Source organism: Mytilus trossulus, chromosome 8, assembly GCF_036588685.1.
Source record: "Mytilus trossulus isolate FHL-02 chromosome 8, PNRI_Mtr1.1.1.hap1, whole genome shotgun sequence".
Lineage (NCBI taxonomy): Eukaryota > Metazoa > Mollusca > Bivalvia > Mytilida > Mytilidae > Mytilus > Mytilus trossulus.
Genome location: NC_086380.1, coordinates 2674182 through 2692909, shown reverse-complemented (window position 1 = coordinate 2692909; position 18728 = coordinate 2674182). Strand labels below are relative to the sequence as shown.

General features: G+C 32.5%; 1 protein-coding gene across 1 annotated transcript; it reads right to left on the bottom strand.

Moving 5' to 3' along the window:
* Window positions 1–3630: 3630 nt before the first annotated feature.
* On the bottom strand, window positions 3631–14364 carry LOC134681581 (epidermal differentiation-specific protein-like). The gene is made up of 9 exons (XM_063541229.1): window positions 14334–14364; window positions 14161–14210; window positions 10050–10171; window positions 9565–9718; window positions 9088–9227; window positions 8427–8556; window positions 6627–6828; window positions 5303–5462; window positions 3631–4232 (listed from the first exon to the last, which is right to left on the bottom strand). Exons 2-9 carry the CDS (start codon window positions 14188–14190, stop codon window positions 4085–4087), a joined length of 1086 nt encoding a protein of 361 aa, XP_063397299.1. The 5' UTR covers window positions 14191–14210; window positions 14334–14364; the 3' UTR covers window positions 3631–4084.
* Window positions 14365–18728: the final 4364 nt, after the last annotated feature.

The following is an 18728-nucleotide window of genomic DNA, read 5'->3' as shown; positions in this document are numbered from 1 at the left end:
ATTATAATTTGTTTTCAATTAATGTTTTGTGTATTTTATTGTGTTATTATTTTCGTTGTGCTGTTAAAACACTGTATAAGGTTATGGATAGGACAACATATTTAACCTCTCCACATAGTTTTAGAGTCCGTCCCAAGTCAGGAGTAAGAAAATCTGAAGTATGTTGTAGCTGTATATTGATTTATTTTTCTTTATGTGTTAGATGACATTAGTCAGTGTCGTAAGTTTTATTGTTTAATTTTGTTCAGATTTGACATTTCGGTACCTGTTTCATCTGTTTATATGATGTATTCGGTTTGCATCTTGTTGAAGGCCGCGTGGTGGCTATGGTTTCGATTTACCAGGTCATTTGGTAATTGATGGATAGTTGTCAACTTGGTAATATTATCATATCTTATTTTTACATGAAAAACCCTTCATAAATTTAATTTTAACACGAATTGGTTGAATAATTTGATGTGTAGTACATCATTAAAGATTAAAAGCTATTGTTTACAGTAATTTACAAATTGTGTTCTATTATAGATTATGATATTTTGATATTAAGTCTTTATATATGGTGTGTGGTGCATGATTGATGTGGTGCAGTGCTGTTAATTTGTTTGATTTAAAACTTCGGACATGGTAATTTTTTTTAGTCTGATGACTTATTAAGGCAACGGCAGTGAAAAACCGAATGAGAGTAAACAAATCCGGCTTACTAACAAAACTAAGAAAAGGGGAATACTAGTATATCAACGATCAGAGGACAACAACGGGACAACAGAAACACTGAATTGTAACCAAACAAACAAAATCGCCAACATACATAGAAACGGACTATTCGATGTTTGATTTGTTACCAGACGTTTTAGACAAAATGGTGGGTTGAACATTGATTTTTTGGCTAGTCAAACCACCTCCTTTTATTGCAATGTAAAACAATCGCTATGACGACAATACTAGATGACAGGAATAGAGTACATAACAAATACTCAGGAGGACACGTTGTTTAAATAATTTGGGAAAACGATTCTATCTGAAAAAAAAATAACATTTATGTAAACATTTATAAAACTGTCAATTTTGTGCCGAATTTGTCAATTAAAAAGACGTAGAAATCTTTGATTGTTTTGGTATTTGAGCAAGTGTACAATCATTTGTTCCCGCGAACAATGCTACATATAAACTGATCGAAAATTTTACAATTAACGACACTATATAGACAAAAGGTCAATATTTTTTATAAGTATTAACCATGTTTAAAGAAAGGAAACAATAATTGAACGTACTGAAAAATACAAAAAAAAAATATTTGTTTTCAAAACTAAAACGTATGTTAAGTTAAGTTTTTCATCATTGTGTTAATCAGCCATCCTTGAACGGGATTCAACCCGATGCCTGCTTTGATTTCATTGATATCTGCATTGTAAGCGAGGGTCTTATTCCCACCGGTGTGAACAACATCTTATGTCAAATTTAAACATTCAAGCTATTATACATTGAAAATGATTGAAATATGTTCAATATTTCAGCAAATTATTTTTTTTCCAACAAGAAGGGTAGGGGAAAAGGGAGAGGGGGTTTGCACTTGAATGTGCGTATAAATTAGAGCTTTAGGGTATGAGAAAAGAAACTATATTTTATAGATCACAAGTCCGCTACCAACATTTATGCACACTTCTTAGAATTTCGTAATTTTGTCGTTTTTGTACCTTTCCGCATGAACTGGCTCATATAATAGTATATTTTGCATGTAAACCACAGAATAGCAGCGGACATCTTATTACAAGTTTTTTCGTTTCTCGTTTTGTTTATATAGATTAGACCGTTAGTTTTCCCGTTTGAATGGTTATACACTAGTAATTTTGGGGCCCTTTATAGCTTGTTGTTCGGTGTGAGCCAAGGCTCCGTGTTGAAGGCCGTACTTTAACCTATAATGGTTTAATTTTTAAATTGTTATTTGGATGGAGAGTTGTCTCATTGGCACTCACACCACATCTTCCTATATCTATTGATTAATTCATTGAAGATCTAGATATACTGCTACCTTTTTTATTATTTAGAATGCTGGATGACAACATGTACTAGAATTGTACTGATATGATGCCTGTACATGTTTGCCTTGATTGTGAATTCAGCCTATCCAACCATTTGTTCGTTTTTGTATACATTTTACCAACAACACTCTCGTCTTCTTATCCTTGATTATGGTATACCCGAATGAGAATTATCATTAAATAAGTAAAGCAAATAGACAACAGCAGTATACCGCTGTTCGAAATTCATAAATCGATTGAGAGAAAAACAAATCCGGGCTACAAATTAAAACTGAGGGAAACGCATCAAATATAAAAGGAGATCTACGACACAACAGAAAAACAATATTAAAATGTAGCACACACAGAAACGAACTATTATATAACAATGGCAATTTTCCTGACTTTGTACAGGATTGTTTGTTATTTGTTAGAACGGCTACTTTTTTCTTTTAAAGAGGTACGGGTAGCTTTTGCTTTTTTCGACTGACGTTTATAGTTTAAATTTTCTTTCTAAACGTCCGTTTGATGTTTTGAATTGCGATTGGAAATTAACATGTAAGAAATGTATTCCTTACTCCTCTTCTGACTCGTTGTTAATTTGCCGATTTGGTATGTGGCATTTGCCATGACAAAAGTTCTGTCCCTATTCATTATACAGTCAGTATAATAAGTTGCAGTTAAAATGTCAACGACCTTAATACACGGTCATTATTTATAACAGAACATGTCTATTGCATTTATGGTTCATATGTTCTCGTCCCGAACATGCATGAAAAATTTGTCAATGGAAGATAAGCAACCTACAACTATTCCATCAATCGATTTAACGGGTTACTCAATCAACATATCACGTGTGTATTAAATATTGCAATAAGTTATCAAAAGTACCAGGATTATAATTTTATTCGCCAGACGCGCGTTTCGTCTATATAAGACTCATCAGTGACGCTCAGATCAAAATAGTTAAAAAGCCAAATAAATACAAAGTTGAAGAGCATTTAGGATTCAAAATTCCAAAAAGTTGTGCCAAATACGGATCAGGTAATCTACTCCTGGGGTAAGAAAATCGTTAGTTTTCGAAAAATTCAAAGTTTTGTAAACAGAAAATTTATAAAAATGACCATATAACTGATGTTCATGTCAATATATATATGTATATTTAAATGAACAATGCTTAATTGAAAATATACTGTGTGTGCCGTTTGTATTTGTGCCAAAGAGACAACTGTCCACTAATTACCATAGGTTTGAACAAACTTTAGGTTCCAAACCGACATTCAACAATGACTTAAACCTATATCGTATAATTAGAAATAAAGTACCCTGAGATGACAGTTTTGTAAAACATTACAATAGTTATAAAAGGTACCAGGACAAACGAGGATACCTATGGCCTGTTTCACCTTAAAACAAAAACAAGAAAAAACTTCAACTATATAATACAGCTATCACTGACACCTACTTAACAATAGGCGCCAGAGTAGCATTAGATATTTACTAAATGGGCCAACTATAATTTAGAAACAGTTTCAATCTATTTTTATTGTAAAAAGCATTACAAACATATATCTTTATATATCTTTTTAAGCGATTAATCCTTTTTTTTAACATGTTTAAAACATACATTAATTACAGATTCTCAGAATAAGTGTCAACTGAAACCAATTTGAAATAAGTTTAAATTGTATACAGATCTCAAATATCATATATGTGTTTCAATCTTAAAATAAACATAGTTATCAGTATTCTAACAGAAAAAATATTTTAATCAAAGTCTGTCAGTGTAAGTTGCGCACAACCAAAAGATGAATGTCAGTTATGGATTCTAACCTTCAAAAAGAATAGATTTGAAGGCCGCGGGAACATTTCTTACGCATACATGTATTTGAAATGTCACCAACATACATGTATGAATCAGAATGATAATTAATTCATTGCATGAAATTGAACAGAAAAATAAGATTTTAAGCTAAGCAAAGTTCTAACCAGTGTTAATAATAAAATGTACTAGGACGCGTAAATGTAGTAATGTTATATAGTTCATGTTGTAATTGGTGCCATATTCATTTTTGCTTGAATTCTGTAACAAAGCCATAGTATTGCACTCCGTGGAAAGTGCCTTTTTCTGACCATTTTTTCTCTCCTTGGTGAAAACGACAGGTAAATGGAACATCTATCTTTCCTTTTGAAATGGTGGATTCCAATGTTATCCTATGTAAACAATCAACAATAAAAGGAATAAGTCAGATGCAGTTATTAATAATGAAAAATATATACATACCAATAGGATACTTTTTTAAATTTACTTCAATCATAGAAGATTAATAGAGTCAAACAAGAATTGAAGAAAACGTCACATACTTTTTTATTTTTTCAAATATTCAGTTCAAAGGTTAAACCTGTCAAACAATATATTTGTATTTTAAAGTTTTACGTAAATATCCTACTCCTAGTGTAGACATGAGATTACTGACAAAGTTATTTCTTAAGAATTATATTTCCAAGGAAATTGCTCCTTGCTGAGATACTTGCTCATATAAATATTTTGAAATCAAAGAAGAAAGGCAGATTGGAAATATCTCAGGGATATAGCATCAGTGAACACATGTTATATTAGAATGGAAATTTCTCAGGGATATAGCTTCAGTGAACACATGTTATATTAGAATGGAAATTTCTCAAGGATATAGCTTCAGTGAACACATGTTATATTAGAATGTACATTTCTCAGGGATATAGCTTCAGTGAACACATGTAATATTAGAATGGTAACAAATAAGGCTGTATTACTGATAGGAAACTGTTATTATGTTTGAACATTTAACTTTATTCAATAAATATCACTAGTTGTGGCTGTTTGAAAATCGAAGCCGATATCTATGCTAGTGAATTGTTTACATGTCATTGTCTTAATTTTTTTCCTGATTCGGGGTATGATATGTTTGATGTTATGGTTGCATTTTATTATTGTTTTATGTGATTTAGGTCGTCTTCAAATGCATACACACGTTTTATGGAAGATATGAAATATTTTTATAACATAAAATTTGAGATTATCCCTAGTTGTTGGTGCGGTTCGTGTTGCTTATTCTTTAGTTTTTTTAAGTTATTTCATGTGTTCTATTGCTTGTTTGTTTGTATTCTTTCATTTTTAGCCAGACGTTGTCAGTTTATTTTCGATTTATTAGTTTGACTGTCCCTCTAGAAGCTTTCGTCCCATCATTTGTTGATTAGACATCAAACGTCACGGATGAATAAATACATTTTTAAATTTTACTTACTCAGATTCAGGTGGTATTTCTGATGGGTAATGAACAGACCATTTTTCAGCTTTTTCAGTTTTCTTTCCTTTTGTTGTTCCAATGTTCAAATGTTTTTCGATCCCTAACTTAACAGATGAAGTGAATATCCCAGGAATTGAAGCTTCATATGAATACTCGGCTGCAAACGACAATCGAACATGAAGAACAAAGATGATTCAAAATATCAGATTAATAGAACAAAGAATTTCATATAAGAAAAATGAAATTACAATAGCGATCAAATATTTTGTCTGCATTCGATCACGATTATGATTGCTAAATTGGAAACAAATACTGTGGTATTGATCAGATGATGTTATTTGACGACAAATGAAATCTTAATTATAAATATCTGGATTTTGAGAATAGAATAAGCTAAATACGTCTATTTATGAATGTTTTAGCGGTAATTGGGTCCTCATCTGGACCTTTTTAACTTTTCTGATTAGAGCGTGAAATATGCATTTTGAGAAGACAACACGTGCGTCTGATGTACAACATTGAAACGTGGTTTCTTTGATAAATAAAAAAACATCACAACTCAACGCAGAGGAAACTACATAATCAAGGACAATCCAAAGGATGGAGACATGACTGACAATCACATATATCCAAATAGATAATTGCAGTTTCAACCAATATTGATGTCAGGTGTCGAGGATGTTTACACACAAACCTAAAAAGATTACATTGGTTACGTAAATCCTATATACAAAGGACCAATCAGAAAATCTAATTTGTACCTGATCGTCTAAAAAAAAGATACTGCGCAGATAAGGAAAACACATATACTAGTCCAAATATTTACGCAACGGTACTTATGTATATTATACATGTTTTCAGTCTCCTAATATAACTTAAAGTTATTTGCCTAGTACCCTTATAATTATACATCTAAAGCTAGTCAGACAAGTTTTTGTTGTGTGAACCAAGTCAGGAAATTGAGAGTTGGTCACTTGTCATTACGGTGGTTGAAATAGTTTGGCGTTTGAATTAACAGATCTTATCAACTTCACATTTTTTTTATTCACATTTTTTTAATTCACATTTTCTTAATTCACATTTTTTTAATTCACCTTACAGTTTTGTTTCTTTTGTTTAATAAGTCCCGTCATTGTTATGTGATCACTTTTTTAAATATTAATAATCGAGCCGGATTGCTTTTGCCGCAATAAGTATTCCAGAAAATGTTGATGATCAAGACATTATTTACAAACCCAAAACAAAAATATTTAGTTATATCAACAGTGTTTATGTAACCTAACCACTTTTCATTTATCTTATTTGACAATATCTCACATACATGTCATTTTAGTTCCTTCATCCCAAGTAAACTCGTATGAGTCTTCAGTAGTTACAGTCTTTTCTTTTGTGACAGATAAATTTTGTGTGATTTTCGAGTTGTTCTTCTGTGTCCATGAAAATACTGTAATCGGGGTTTTGTCCTTACTTACTCTGTCAAGATGAAAGTCCATGCCATCCACGATTAATGGATAAGATGGCTTCTTCAAATGTATAATGATAAATATATTCATTGCATTATCCTTAGGCTAATGTATAACAATACACACATTCAATTTATTGATATATGACGATAAATGAAGGCAACAATAGGATATACCGCTGTTCAAAAGTCATATATCGATTTTCTGAGGGGAAAAACAGCACAACAGAAACCCTGATATGAAACATAATCATACGCCAACATACATATAAACGAACTATTTATTAAAAACTGCCATATTTCTGACTTGGTAGGGAGCGTTGTAAGAAGAAATGGTGGGTTTTATTTGGTCTGAGGGATAGCAAAATCTACTGATTATATGGTCATGTTAAAACATTTACAAAAAATCATCGCGAAAGAAGTAGAATTCTACATTTTAAAATAAGGAAAGATATTAACACTTCAAAATCCAACATACATCTGAACATCAACATAATATATAAAAAAGTGGATATTTTTGTATTTTACATGATATTGATTGTTACATTTAAAAAATACAACAGAACAGTCTTAAAAGATCTGCCATAAACATCAATTCCTTCGGCTCTGTGATGTTTCATTCAAAAGAAAAAGGACAGGATTGTCGCTTCGAAATTGTAAAAAAGGCGAAAGTTATCACCGTTATGAAGCATATGAGTCGTCATTTATGCAAAAGATATTCCATAACGGTAACCCCATATCGTGTGATGAAGTCTGAGAAATTTCCGGTGGGTTGATCTGAAATTTGTATGATGTAAAATTGAAGCTGATATATTCACTAGATAAGACATATTCAAATAGAATATTTGGTACAAAAAGATAACATATAATCATTTATGCAATTTCATCAAAATACTAAGACGAATGCGTTAGATCTTCAAAGAACACATATCAGTTGTATTTTATGAAACGGATATTGCAATACAGAAAAAAAAATCTCGATGGAGTCCGTAAATTTTCGAAGAAATAATTTCAACTAAACCACTTGGATATTTTTGTTTTATAGCTTACTTATAAGCAATTATATTCCATCAAGAAAATCATGATAGGAAATACAATCTCTGAAATAACGTTTTCACAAGGAGATATGAAATGTTGCTACGTAAAAATTCATAGTGCACAATTGGGAAGCTGAAATTATCTGTTTTGAAAAAAAAATAGATACAGTATAAATGTTTGTTTTTTTTATTAAAGGAATGACTGTAATATTTGTTTCTGTCTATGAAGAAATAACATACAAAATGTGGTGCATACTGAATAACGCGCGTAACGTGTTATTAAACAGTGTGCACCACATTTTTTTTATGTTATTTCGAAAAGACTGACAAAATATTACAGTTATTTTTTATAATTTAATTCTAAATCCCATTTTAAACCGGCGTAAATCATGAAAAAACGTTGATGGCGCCATGTTCACATGACAAAATTTTTCTATGATATGATAAACAATACGACATCACATCACATCTTCCTATATCTATAAACGACATCAGCCAATCAGAAGACGCGTTTCATCCTCAATTAAATTATATTTGAATGAATACAAATTGGTTTATAACTATCAAAACTTATTCATTTATTCTTATGGGTATAGTTAGTTTCTGGTTATTGTATACTTACAATTTGTAGAGGTCTAAGAGAAGACGTTGTATCATTTCTAAATGCTCCATCTGATGCTTTCATTAGGTGGTCTCCGGGTAGAAAAAGTGACTGCTGTCCCATGAAATTGACGGCCTCGAATACAACCCACCTATTGAGAGAGACTATAGCTTCTATATTTATGAGGGTAAACGTTTCTTAGATACATGTTCCACACTATCGTAAACACTTTAAACAAAGCATTTTTAATACCTTAACTGGAGTTTAAAAATCTTATCTGGATCTATTAAGATTTCAAACTTTCACTCCCTTAGCTTATTAGTGTATACTTTTGTTTTGTGATACTTGGCACACATACAGAGTTGTCTAAAAAAGTGTATTGAAGTTTGAAAACTTTAATATGTGATCATTTGTTTTGGGTTTCACGGATTTGGTTTGCAAACGGTAGGAGTTAGTCGAATGGGTTCCCATTTTTCAAAGAATAACCGTGAACCAGCCCTACCTGAAACAGTTACAATGTTGACGGAACTACTTATGTGTGTGACACGCGCATTGATATATTTGTAGATAAGTTTTATCCCCAAATGTGATAACTATTTTTATAAACGTTTAGATAAACATGTTGTGAAATGTGAATAAGCGCATCTAAAAATTTAGAAATAAATACTAGAAGACAACTTACGCCCCACTGTGTACCCTAATGTAGGATATTTGGTCGTTCATTTTATACCATCTCAAGTCTTTAATGTCTTCCGTGAAAGTTAATGAACGGCTATTAAAATCGCCAGCGTAAACAGTTATCTTTGGTTCTTGGGTACAATCCTGCAATGAAACATAACATGTTGATAGTATTGCCATCTAAGTTATATGGTTGTATATTCCAATACGCTACCGTCCAAATGTATTCAGAATAATATTTATCTCTGAATTATTACTAGAGCACTAGCATTAGTTGACATGGAAGTGAAGGTGTGCATACTTTTTTTTAAAGAAAACGTAAGTTGACAGGTAGGAATTGATTGAGGGTGTTAGAGTTAACTACATGTTGATTAGCGTCCTGTTCAGAAATATTGCTGCCGATCTTGTATAACAGTATTGTATTTTTAGGCAAACTTTCATTTTATCATTTATAGAATATTTGTAGGGAGAATATACGTACGAAATCCAACGGTTTTAGAGATGACAGCGAATCGTTAAATTCATGAACCTTGGTATCTTTATCTGTTGGAGTACCTCTCACAAGATTGGTTCTGTCTCCTTCCATTACTACACAGATGTTTCCTTTATAATTATGGTGTTGATATAATACCCATCTAAAATTCGTTATAGTTAAAATACACATCACAATAATTATTTCATTTAGTAATATATAATTTAGTACCACGGAAAATAAGCTTGGTGTGAAATATAAACAATTATAGTAAACCCCGATATAGATGTCGATATTATCTTTGTTATTGTTTTATATCATATACTTCTAAAACAGTTGAAATTTTCGTTCAATTGACATTTTTTAGAGTATCATAATGTTACTTGGAATACTTGTGTTGAGCATACTTAATTTTTGAAATTTAACTAATGTTCATTCACTAGTATACATGTAGCTTATGTACACATCTTTATCAAACAATGAATGAAACTTACACGCCACCTTCTACTATGACACTTGACGCGCAGTCAAAGAATCCAGCATTTACCATATTTGGATGAGCCTGTGTGAATGTTTTGGATCTCCCCTTGAAATTAACTCCTTCGTACAAAATTATCTGAAACAGAAAATTAATATTACTGTTTATTTCCTTTTATTTCATCTTCAAAAATTATTTCAGAAATTTGAATACAAATATTGAAGCTGAAATTAAAAATCAAAATATAGTCTCGTCCAGACTAATTTGACATTTAACAGAGCGTGATGACGGGAGCCAAATGTGGAGCAGGATCTGCTTTCCCTTCAGGAGCACCTGAGATTACCGTTTTTTGTTTGGATTCATTTTGCTCAGTCTTTAGTTTTTTATGTTGTTTCTTGTGTACACTTATGGGTCTGTTTTTTTTTTTTTTTTAATTTTTAGCCATGGCGTTGTCATTTTGTTTTCGTTTTATGAGTTTGACTGTTCCTCTGGTATCTCTCAACCTCTTTTAAAGAGAAAACTGTAAATTGTAGATGGTAAAGTATACACGAAGCTGAACTGAACACTCTAAAATTAATTTGAATCGCGCTCTAGCAGGAGTATGATAATAATGGGAGTGCAGTCGGCATAAACAAAAGGCTGTTCAAAGGGTTTGAAACTTTTATAGAATTATAGTATTTAGAATGATAATTCTTTGTTTGATTTATATTTTGAAATCAATCACGAAGTGATAATTGAAAATAACTTCAGCAATAACCATATCCTTTTGTGGCTGGTTAAAACAATTTCGTGTTCCCCCTTTATATTTTATAGGTTGAAAACACTGTAACGTGTAACCGGGCGGGGACGTTTAGATGTTTTTATCCTCGGGTTCGTACCAGTTTCCTGGGATTTGAAAAGCAATTCAAAAGTACTAAAGTCAATAAAAAGTTTACACTATCACTATCAAATATGAAACTAATACTAAACTACATAAAACGATTTTCAACACCTATCAACCTAACCCGAACTTGTTGAATTAAAACTGTTTAAAACCCTTTCTGTCCGATACTGTTTAAAACCAACTGTTTGGAACTATTGTCTGAAACCTAAATGTTTGGAACCTGTCTGGAACCTAAATGTTTGAAACTGGTCAGACGGTTTGGAACTATTGTCTGAAACCTAAATGTTTGGAACCTGTCTGAAACCTAGATGTTTGAAACGGGTCAGACGGTTTGGAACTATTGTCTGAAACCTAAATGTTTGGAATCTGGTCTGAAACCTAAATGTATCAAACGGACTGAAACCGAAATGTATCAAACTAGGCTGAAACCTAAAAGGTATAAAACTTTATTTAATAAACATGTCTATAACTGTCTGAACAACAGGGCAGCACTAAGGCATGGTATGTCAGCAAACACTCACTACAATAGTGAGAGATGTGAGACGCAAAACCTTAGCACCAGCCCTGTTTGGACAATCTGTACCGAACCAACAGTCTCAGCCCTTTCTATATTCTTTCCGCAGGTTCCAAGCACTTCACTTTACTTAAACTAAACCGTCTGCCTGCTATTCACTACTTTCTTTCCAACCTATCCGATGTTAACTGTCTGCTGTCTTCGGTACAAATGACGATTTGAACTGAATAGCTACCCACCATTTATACTTCTAACGCGGACCTCGAAGAGAGCATCCTAGTAACAACTGTACAGGTAAAGCGTCTGATAGCAACCAAGGATAAAGGGATGATTTTAAATACAGTTTTCAACGATAAACGGATGATATGGGAAAGTAAGAGAGATATCGGAAAATATAAAACTGTAGAACTATTATAACCTTCTTAAACTACAAATTCGTAACACTACCCACGCCTCCGATTTCATGCGTCCTCGCATGAGTTTTACAATTTTATACTGACTTAATCAAAACACAATCAAAACTGTTCTCGTTAAAACTAGCTGACACCATACCAAGGTTTTACTTTAAACCTCAATGTATCCACTCATTCCGCAGAATATCTCTCCCAGCAACTGTTTGTACACCGAGGGTTATACCATGATAACCAACTAATGGCTTTCCTACAACAATCTGCCGACAAGCGTCAGACCTAGGGGTACCTTAGCCTACTCACAGTTCCGGGGTTCCTGTCAGCCTCTTTCGACTTGCATGTTCTTTCTGTTTTGTTTGTTAAGTTTCTATTTTCCAAATACTAGTATCATACTTTAATTCACATTTATACAAGCAACTGAATACTGAACTTAAATTAAATTTTGACCAGATAAAACCGTTTCAAATATTCTATTTTGAATACCACTTGAAAAGTTGTATTGCCAAAAACCGGTTTAAAACAATTTTGCCCCACAACAGGCCACTTACGGACCCCTCAATAAGAGTTGTTGTAAAGGGTTCTTTAACGTGCACAAGGCGTGGTACTCACTGAACACGGGACCTCGGATTTAACGTCCCCATCCGACGGACGGACAGTCATAGACAATCACAAAATACTTAAAAGAAATGCTCGACAAATCCCACCGCTGCCACCATTTGTAACGTGTAACCGGGCGGGGACGTTTAGATGTTTTTATCCTCGGGTTCGTACCAGTTTCCTGGGATTTGAAAAGCAATTCAAAAATACTAAAGTCAATAAAAAGTTTACACTATCACTATCAAATATGAAACAAATACTAAACTACATAAAACGATTTTCAACACCTATCAACCTAACCCGAACTTGTTGAATTAAAACTGTTTAAAACCCTTTCTGTCCGATACTGTTTAAAACCAACTGTTTATAACTATTGTCTGAAACCTAAATGTTTGGAACCTGTCTGGAACCTAATTATATAATGTTTGAAACTGGTCAGACGGTTTGGAACTATTGTCTGAAACCTAAATGTTTGGAACCTGTCTGAAACCTAGATGTTTGAAACGGGTCAGACGGTTTGGAACTATTGTCTGAAACCTAAATGTTTGGAATCTGGTCTGAAACCTAAATGTATCAAACGGACTGACACCGAAATGTACCAAACTAGGCTGAAACCTAAAAGGTATAAAACTTTATTTAATAAACATGTCTATAACTGTCTGAACAACAGGGCAGCACTAAGGCATGGTATGTCAGCAAACACTCACTACAATAGTGAGAGATGTGAGACGCAAAACCTTAGCACCAGCCCTGTTTGGACAATCTGTACCGAACCAACAGTCTCAGCCCTTTCTATATTCTTTCCGCAGGTTCCAAGCACTTCACTTTACTTAAACTAAACCGTCTGCCTGCTATTCACTACTTTCTTTCCAACCTATCCGATGTTAACTGTCTGCTGTCTTCGGTACAAATGACGATTTGAACTATTATTATTATTATTATTGATGTTTTGGGAGGCGACTTTCCTGCTATGGAACTTGCGCCCTTTTGAACTGAATAGCTACCCACTATTTATACTTCTAACGCGGACCTCGAAGAGAGCACCCTAGTAACAACTGTACAGGTAAAGCGTCTGATAGCAACCAAGGATAAAGGGATGATTTTAAATACAGTTTTCAACGATAAACGGATGATATGGGAAAGTAATAGAGATATCGGAAAATATAAAACTGTAGAACTATTATAACCTTCTTAAACTACAAATTCGTAACAACACTAATTGAAAACGCGGAATCGGAAAGAATTTTTTTTTAAGTCTTTGCGTTTTAAACTTCGCGATTTCGCGTTTTTGCTATGAAAATGCGAAATAATCTTATACGGCAACCATCATATCTGATTCCTAAACCGAGTTATACTACAATTATTATAAAAAGACATTTAAGATGAATGCGCATAAATGATTGACTTGAAAATATTTATTAAGTGCCATACACAAAGGTGATATGTCATAAAAGAACGCAGATTAACGTTTGCGTGTTCGTGGTCCGAAATGGGTATATAGGGTGCAATTTTTATATGTTATTTATAAAATATCATCAATATAAAAATATAAAAATGTCAGGGGACAGTTAGTGGTGATCAAAAGCCGTAAGCTTTGAAAGAAAGAAAAGACCCGTAAGAAATAAAGAGGAAACATAGAAAGAAAGAAGGAAAGAATAATCATAATTATTATGATAAAATATAATGTTTTGTTATGTTTAGGTTTCAATATTTAAGAACTTACTTTTGGTTCCTTTTTCGTTTCATCTGCCATGTTTTGTGTTGGGTTTTTTTCTGAAAGAGAGAGATATTAACTGTATAAAAACGTGAAGTTTATATCTATGTAGTTCTTGAAATAAACAAATTAAGGCTGAAATGCAAATTTAACAATAAAAATAGTGTACTGTATGTCTTTACCTTCAATGCTGCCAATACAGTCTATATTACAATGCTGAATGAACTGCTATATTTCATTTCTTGGACCTTTAAATATACTGCACTAGAGAAACTGAGATAAACCCAGAATACTTCCCTGTATCTGATAATCTGTAAATCATCAATTGAAATAGAGTCAAAATGTTTGTTCCTGTCTTAATAAAATAACTAAAGAAATATAACACAATGATTATGATATCTTGCACGATGATTTTCAAGAAATTGCTCAATGCAGATATGTCACATTTCTTTTTTGTCTCTTGTTTCAAAACTGAAAATAACGATCAACTTACATTTATGTCAAATTTCTCGGAACACAGTTAGCAACGTACCTAAGATGTGAAAACCACAAGAAATGTCTATTTCATATTTCAGATTAAATGATACCTTATATAGATATAGGAAGATGTGGTATGAGTGCCAATGAGACAACTCTTCATCCAAATAACAATTTAAAAAGTAAACCATTACAGGTTAAAGTACGGCCTTTAACACGGAGCCTTGGCTCACACCGAACAACAAGCTATAAAGGGCACCAAAATTACTAGTGTAATACAATTCAAACGGGAAAACCAACGGTCTAATCTATATAAACAAAACGAGAAACACGTATATATTACATAAATAAACGACAACTACTGTACATCAGATTCCTGACTTAGGACAAGTGCAAACATTTGCAGCGGGATTAAACGATTTAATGGATCCAAACCTTCTCCCCTTTTCTGAAACAATAGCATAACATCACAACATAGAAAAACACACGATAAAATATCAATTGGAAGACTTAACTCAATCAAAAAACGTATGATTACACAATGAACGAATATATTTGATCTGCGATATCTGAATACAAATGCACAGTTAATTAAATATTAGAGACAATCATTCATGACCAAAAAGCTAACAAACAAATTCAAACAAAGCCATGGCAGGACATCACTGAGAAATATTTAACCCTTCGAAAATATTGATCAATATTCACTTTAGAAAAAAAAATCGGTTTGAAAAAACTAATTATAATCTTGAAGTTTATACAAATGTAGTAAGAATAAGTGCAAAATTGAAGATATTACAAATAATCAAAGCTGGTGTACAGACAAGATCCATATAAATAAAAAATAACAAAAAAGCATTATAATCAGTATCAACAGGTCGAATTAACAAGAAAATACGATTTTAAAGTACTCCCAGTTACTGACAGCTAGTTAAGAGCCAAAACCAATAAATAATAAAAAATCATGCATCAGAGACGAAAATCAACTAAAACACATCCCAGGGATTTAGTATTTTAACGTCATTAATAGTCAAAGAAAACAAGACTTGTACAATGCCAAAAATAAATGTTATTATGCATTGACTACAGATGTCGCGTCCCTTGATTTTCGTTGTCACGAATATAGTCCCTAGTGTTGACAGTGGGTTACTTGCCATTAATTTTTATACCACTTCCAAATTTATTTCTCCATGTTTAATGCCACAAATTGCAAGTAAGGGGGAGGGGGGGGGGGGGGAATTACACTGTGAAAAAAATTGGATCCACAATTTTAAAGGAAAGTAGTGATTTGGTCCAGCTGAAAAATGTTGAAAATTAGCACTCAGGAAGCTATCAAGATTTCTAGATGCCCTAAACATAAAATTGTCCATATTTTGAGTTAGAGCCGATGACGTTTTCTATAATTTTGATATAATTTGAGAAAGCGCAGGTGGGATTTTTTTTTTTTTTATTTATGTTCTAAAAGAAATACAATATGAAATAATTGTGGTCTCGGACCTATTGGTCAAAGAGTTCAATTTTTAAACGACTGATTATGAACACGGCCACACAAGCAGTATGAATAACACACATTACGTATGGATTTCTGTTTTAATAGTCTCTTGTTAAAGAGAGATTTAACCAATCGCATTTCTAGCATCTTGTTTTGAAAACCAGTACTTTGTTAATGGCATGGAAAAACATATTGTTTAATAAAACTTTGCTATATTAAGACTTTGGAAATTGTTTGAAATTAAGAAATGTACCTCTGTAATGTATCATGTACATAGCTCTGATTACACTGTTATTTAATCACTTCGTCTGATATTATATATACTTTGTCAGAAAGATTATTAAACAATGTATCCATAATTTAATAAATATTTTGAATAACAAAGTACAAGCGGCTTTATGTATTATCGTATAATTGATTATCTTTTTTGGCCAAAATTTGAACGTCAGACAAATTTTAAAAAATTGAAAATGGAAATGGGGAATGTGTCAAAGAGACAACAACCCAAATAAAGAGCAGAAAACAACCAAAGGCCATCAATGGCGCGCCTCAGCTGGCCCCTTAATAAAAATGCGTACTAACTCAGTGATAATAGACGTCAAACTAAACTCCGAAATATATAAATGAACTAAAATAAAAATCATACAAGACAAAGAAAAGCCAGAGGCTTCTAACTTGGAACAGGCGCAATATCGCCAATCTATCAGGCTATTGTTAAAATATCCGAAATTTTCATTCAATGTTTTTTTTCATTGTTTCATACTTCTTTTTTATTATTCTATTGGTGATGTTAAGACGTACATATCTTATTTAATTATTGTATATAGGATATATTTCCATACTGACTTTACGTCTTTGAATGAATGATAACAGACTATTATAGTGATGAAGTGTGTATGTTGCCCTGTAAATATCATTTTATTTAATGTTGTTTTTCACTGATCTTTATCACCTTTTTTTCAAAATCTAAGGACGGCCAAATGGAGAAAAAAAACGCTAGATAAAGGGAATATACCTGTTGCAATGATTTAAATCATATACATTTCTTGTGTTCATAGTGATAAAGTACACACGCAAAATACTCTACAATGCATTGATTATACATTTGTTTTAACGATTATGACATGGTAATTCAAGGAACACAAACAAATACAGATGATAAAAGTGATTCGTTTTCCACATGTTCCAGATTTACCAGTTTACCATGAAGTACCATGCGTAATTGGCCGTTTCAGAATCTAAAGATTCATGGGTAATTTCATTGTTCGTACCCCAAAATAAAAATAACGTCACGTCATTGGTTAAATTTCCATTGTTTATGACTTTTTAAACCAATCAGGACGTTTTGGTGTGCGCTTCTGTAAATATTACCCAGAATGCATTAGATTCTGAAACGGCGAATTGTATCGATAGGCGCTTTATTAAATTATATTCAAATACAAAAATATAAACGTTTTTGAATTAAAAAGAAAGACGAAAAGTTTAACAATAAACAATAGCAGTGAGAATAGTCAAAACTAACCAAACCAAACAAGGGAACAAACTACGTTTCTGTGGACGAGTAAACCGTTCTAGCTCGACAGGAAAAATCGGTGTTCTTCTAAGACATAAGTAGTCCGGAAAGTTTAATTAAGTCGGAAACTTTTTTATAAAAAGAAACAAAGACTGTGATTGATGAACTCCCGGTTTTTGAGTTCAATTGATTTCTATAACTTGTCAATATTTCAATTATCTATAGAATATTTGTATAAATGACATAGTATCGTAGGGTATTCATATTTCAGATGGTTGATATGGCTCCCGGAAAGTTAAAGTTCCTGTTATTCTTTTCTGTAGTAAATCGAGTAAGGAAGAAGAAAATGTTCTTAGTTTAACTTTCTGAGATGTATGTCAATGATTTAAGCGTACCGATTACGTCATTCGTCTCAACTCGGCCGATTCCGTACCCTCAGTAGCGGATTCTACCGAGGATTGCCGAATGCCGATTACGTCCGACTATACGCATGTCTCCCAGTTCATATTATGTTTGAGTACTTTAAGGGTTTAGAAATAAATTATTTAAATTCCGTTTTGAATAAGATCGTTTAAGCTATCCATCATGTCGAAAGGGAATGGGCATTGCTCATTGGTGAAGGCCGTACGGTGACATATAGTTGTTAATGTCTGTATCATTTTTGTCTCTTGTGGACAGTTGTCTCATAGGCAATCATACCACATCTTCTTTTTAATATCTTATAAAATATTGCAGTATTTAAAGGCAAATGGAATTAAAGAAGTTGTCAAATGAGTCTAGTAATAAGCATTAACATGCAAGTTATGTAAAATCATTTTAACGTGCCATTTTATTGATAAAACATTCAAACATGTAAATGATTGTAGCAGACATGTGTTTATTCATATATGTACATATGAAAAGAGTTCTGGTCAAAATTATAAATTACAGAAAAATATCCTATTGAACGTGCTGCAGGGAATTTAAAACTTATACAAATTGGGAAAGAATCAATGATTTAAGGGAAATCATATCTGTAAAAAAAAAATATTTAAAGAACTTATATCTCTATAAGTACATAGAAAAAGGAGGTGTGGTATAAATTCCAACCAAACA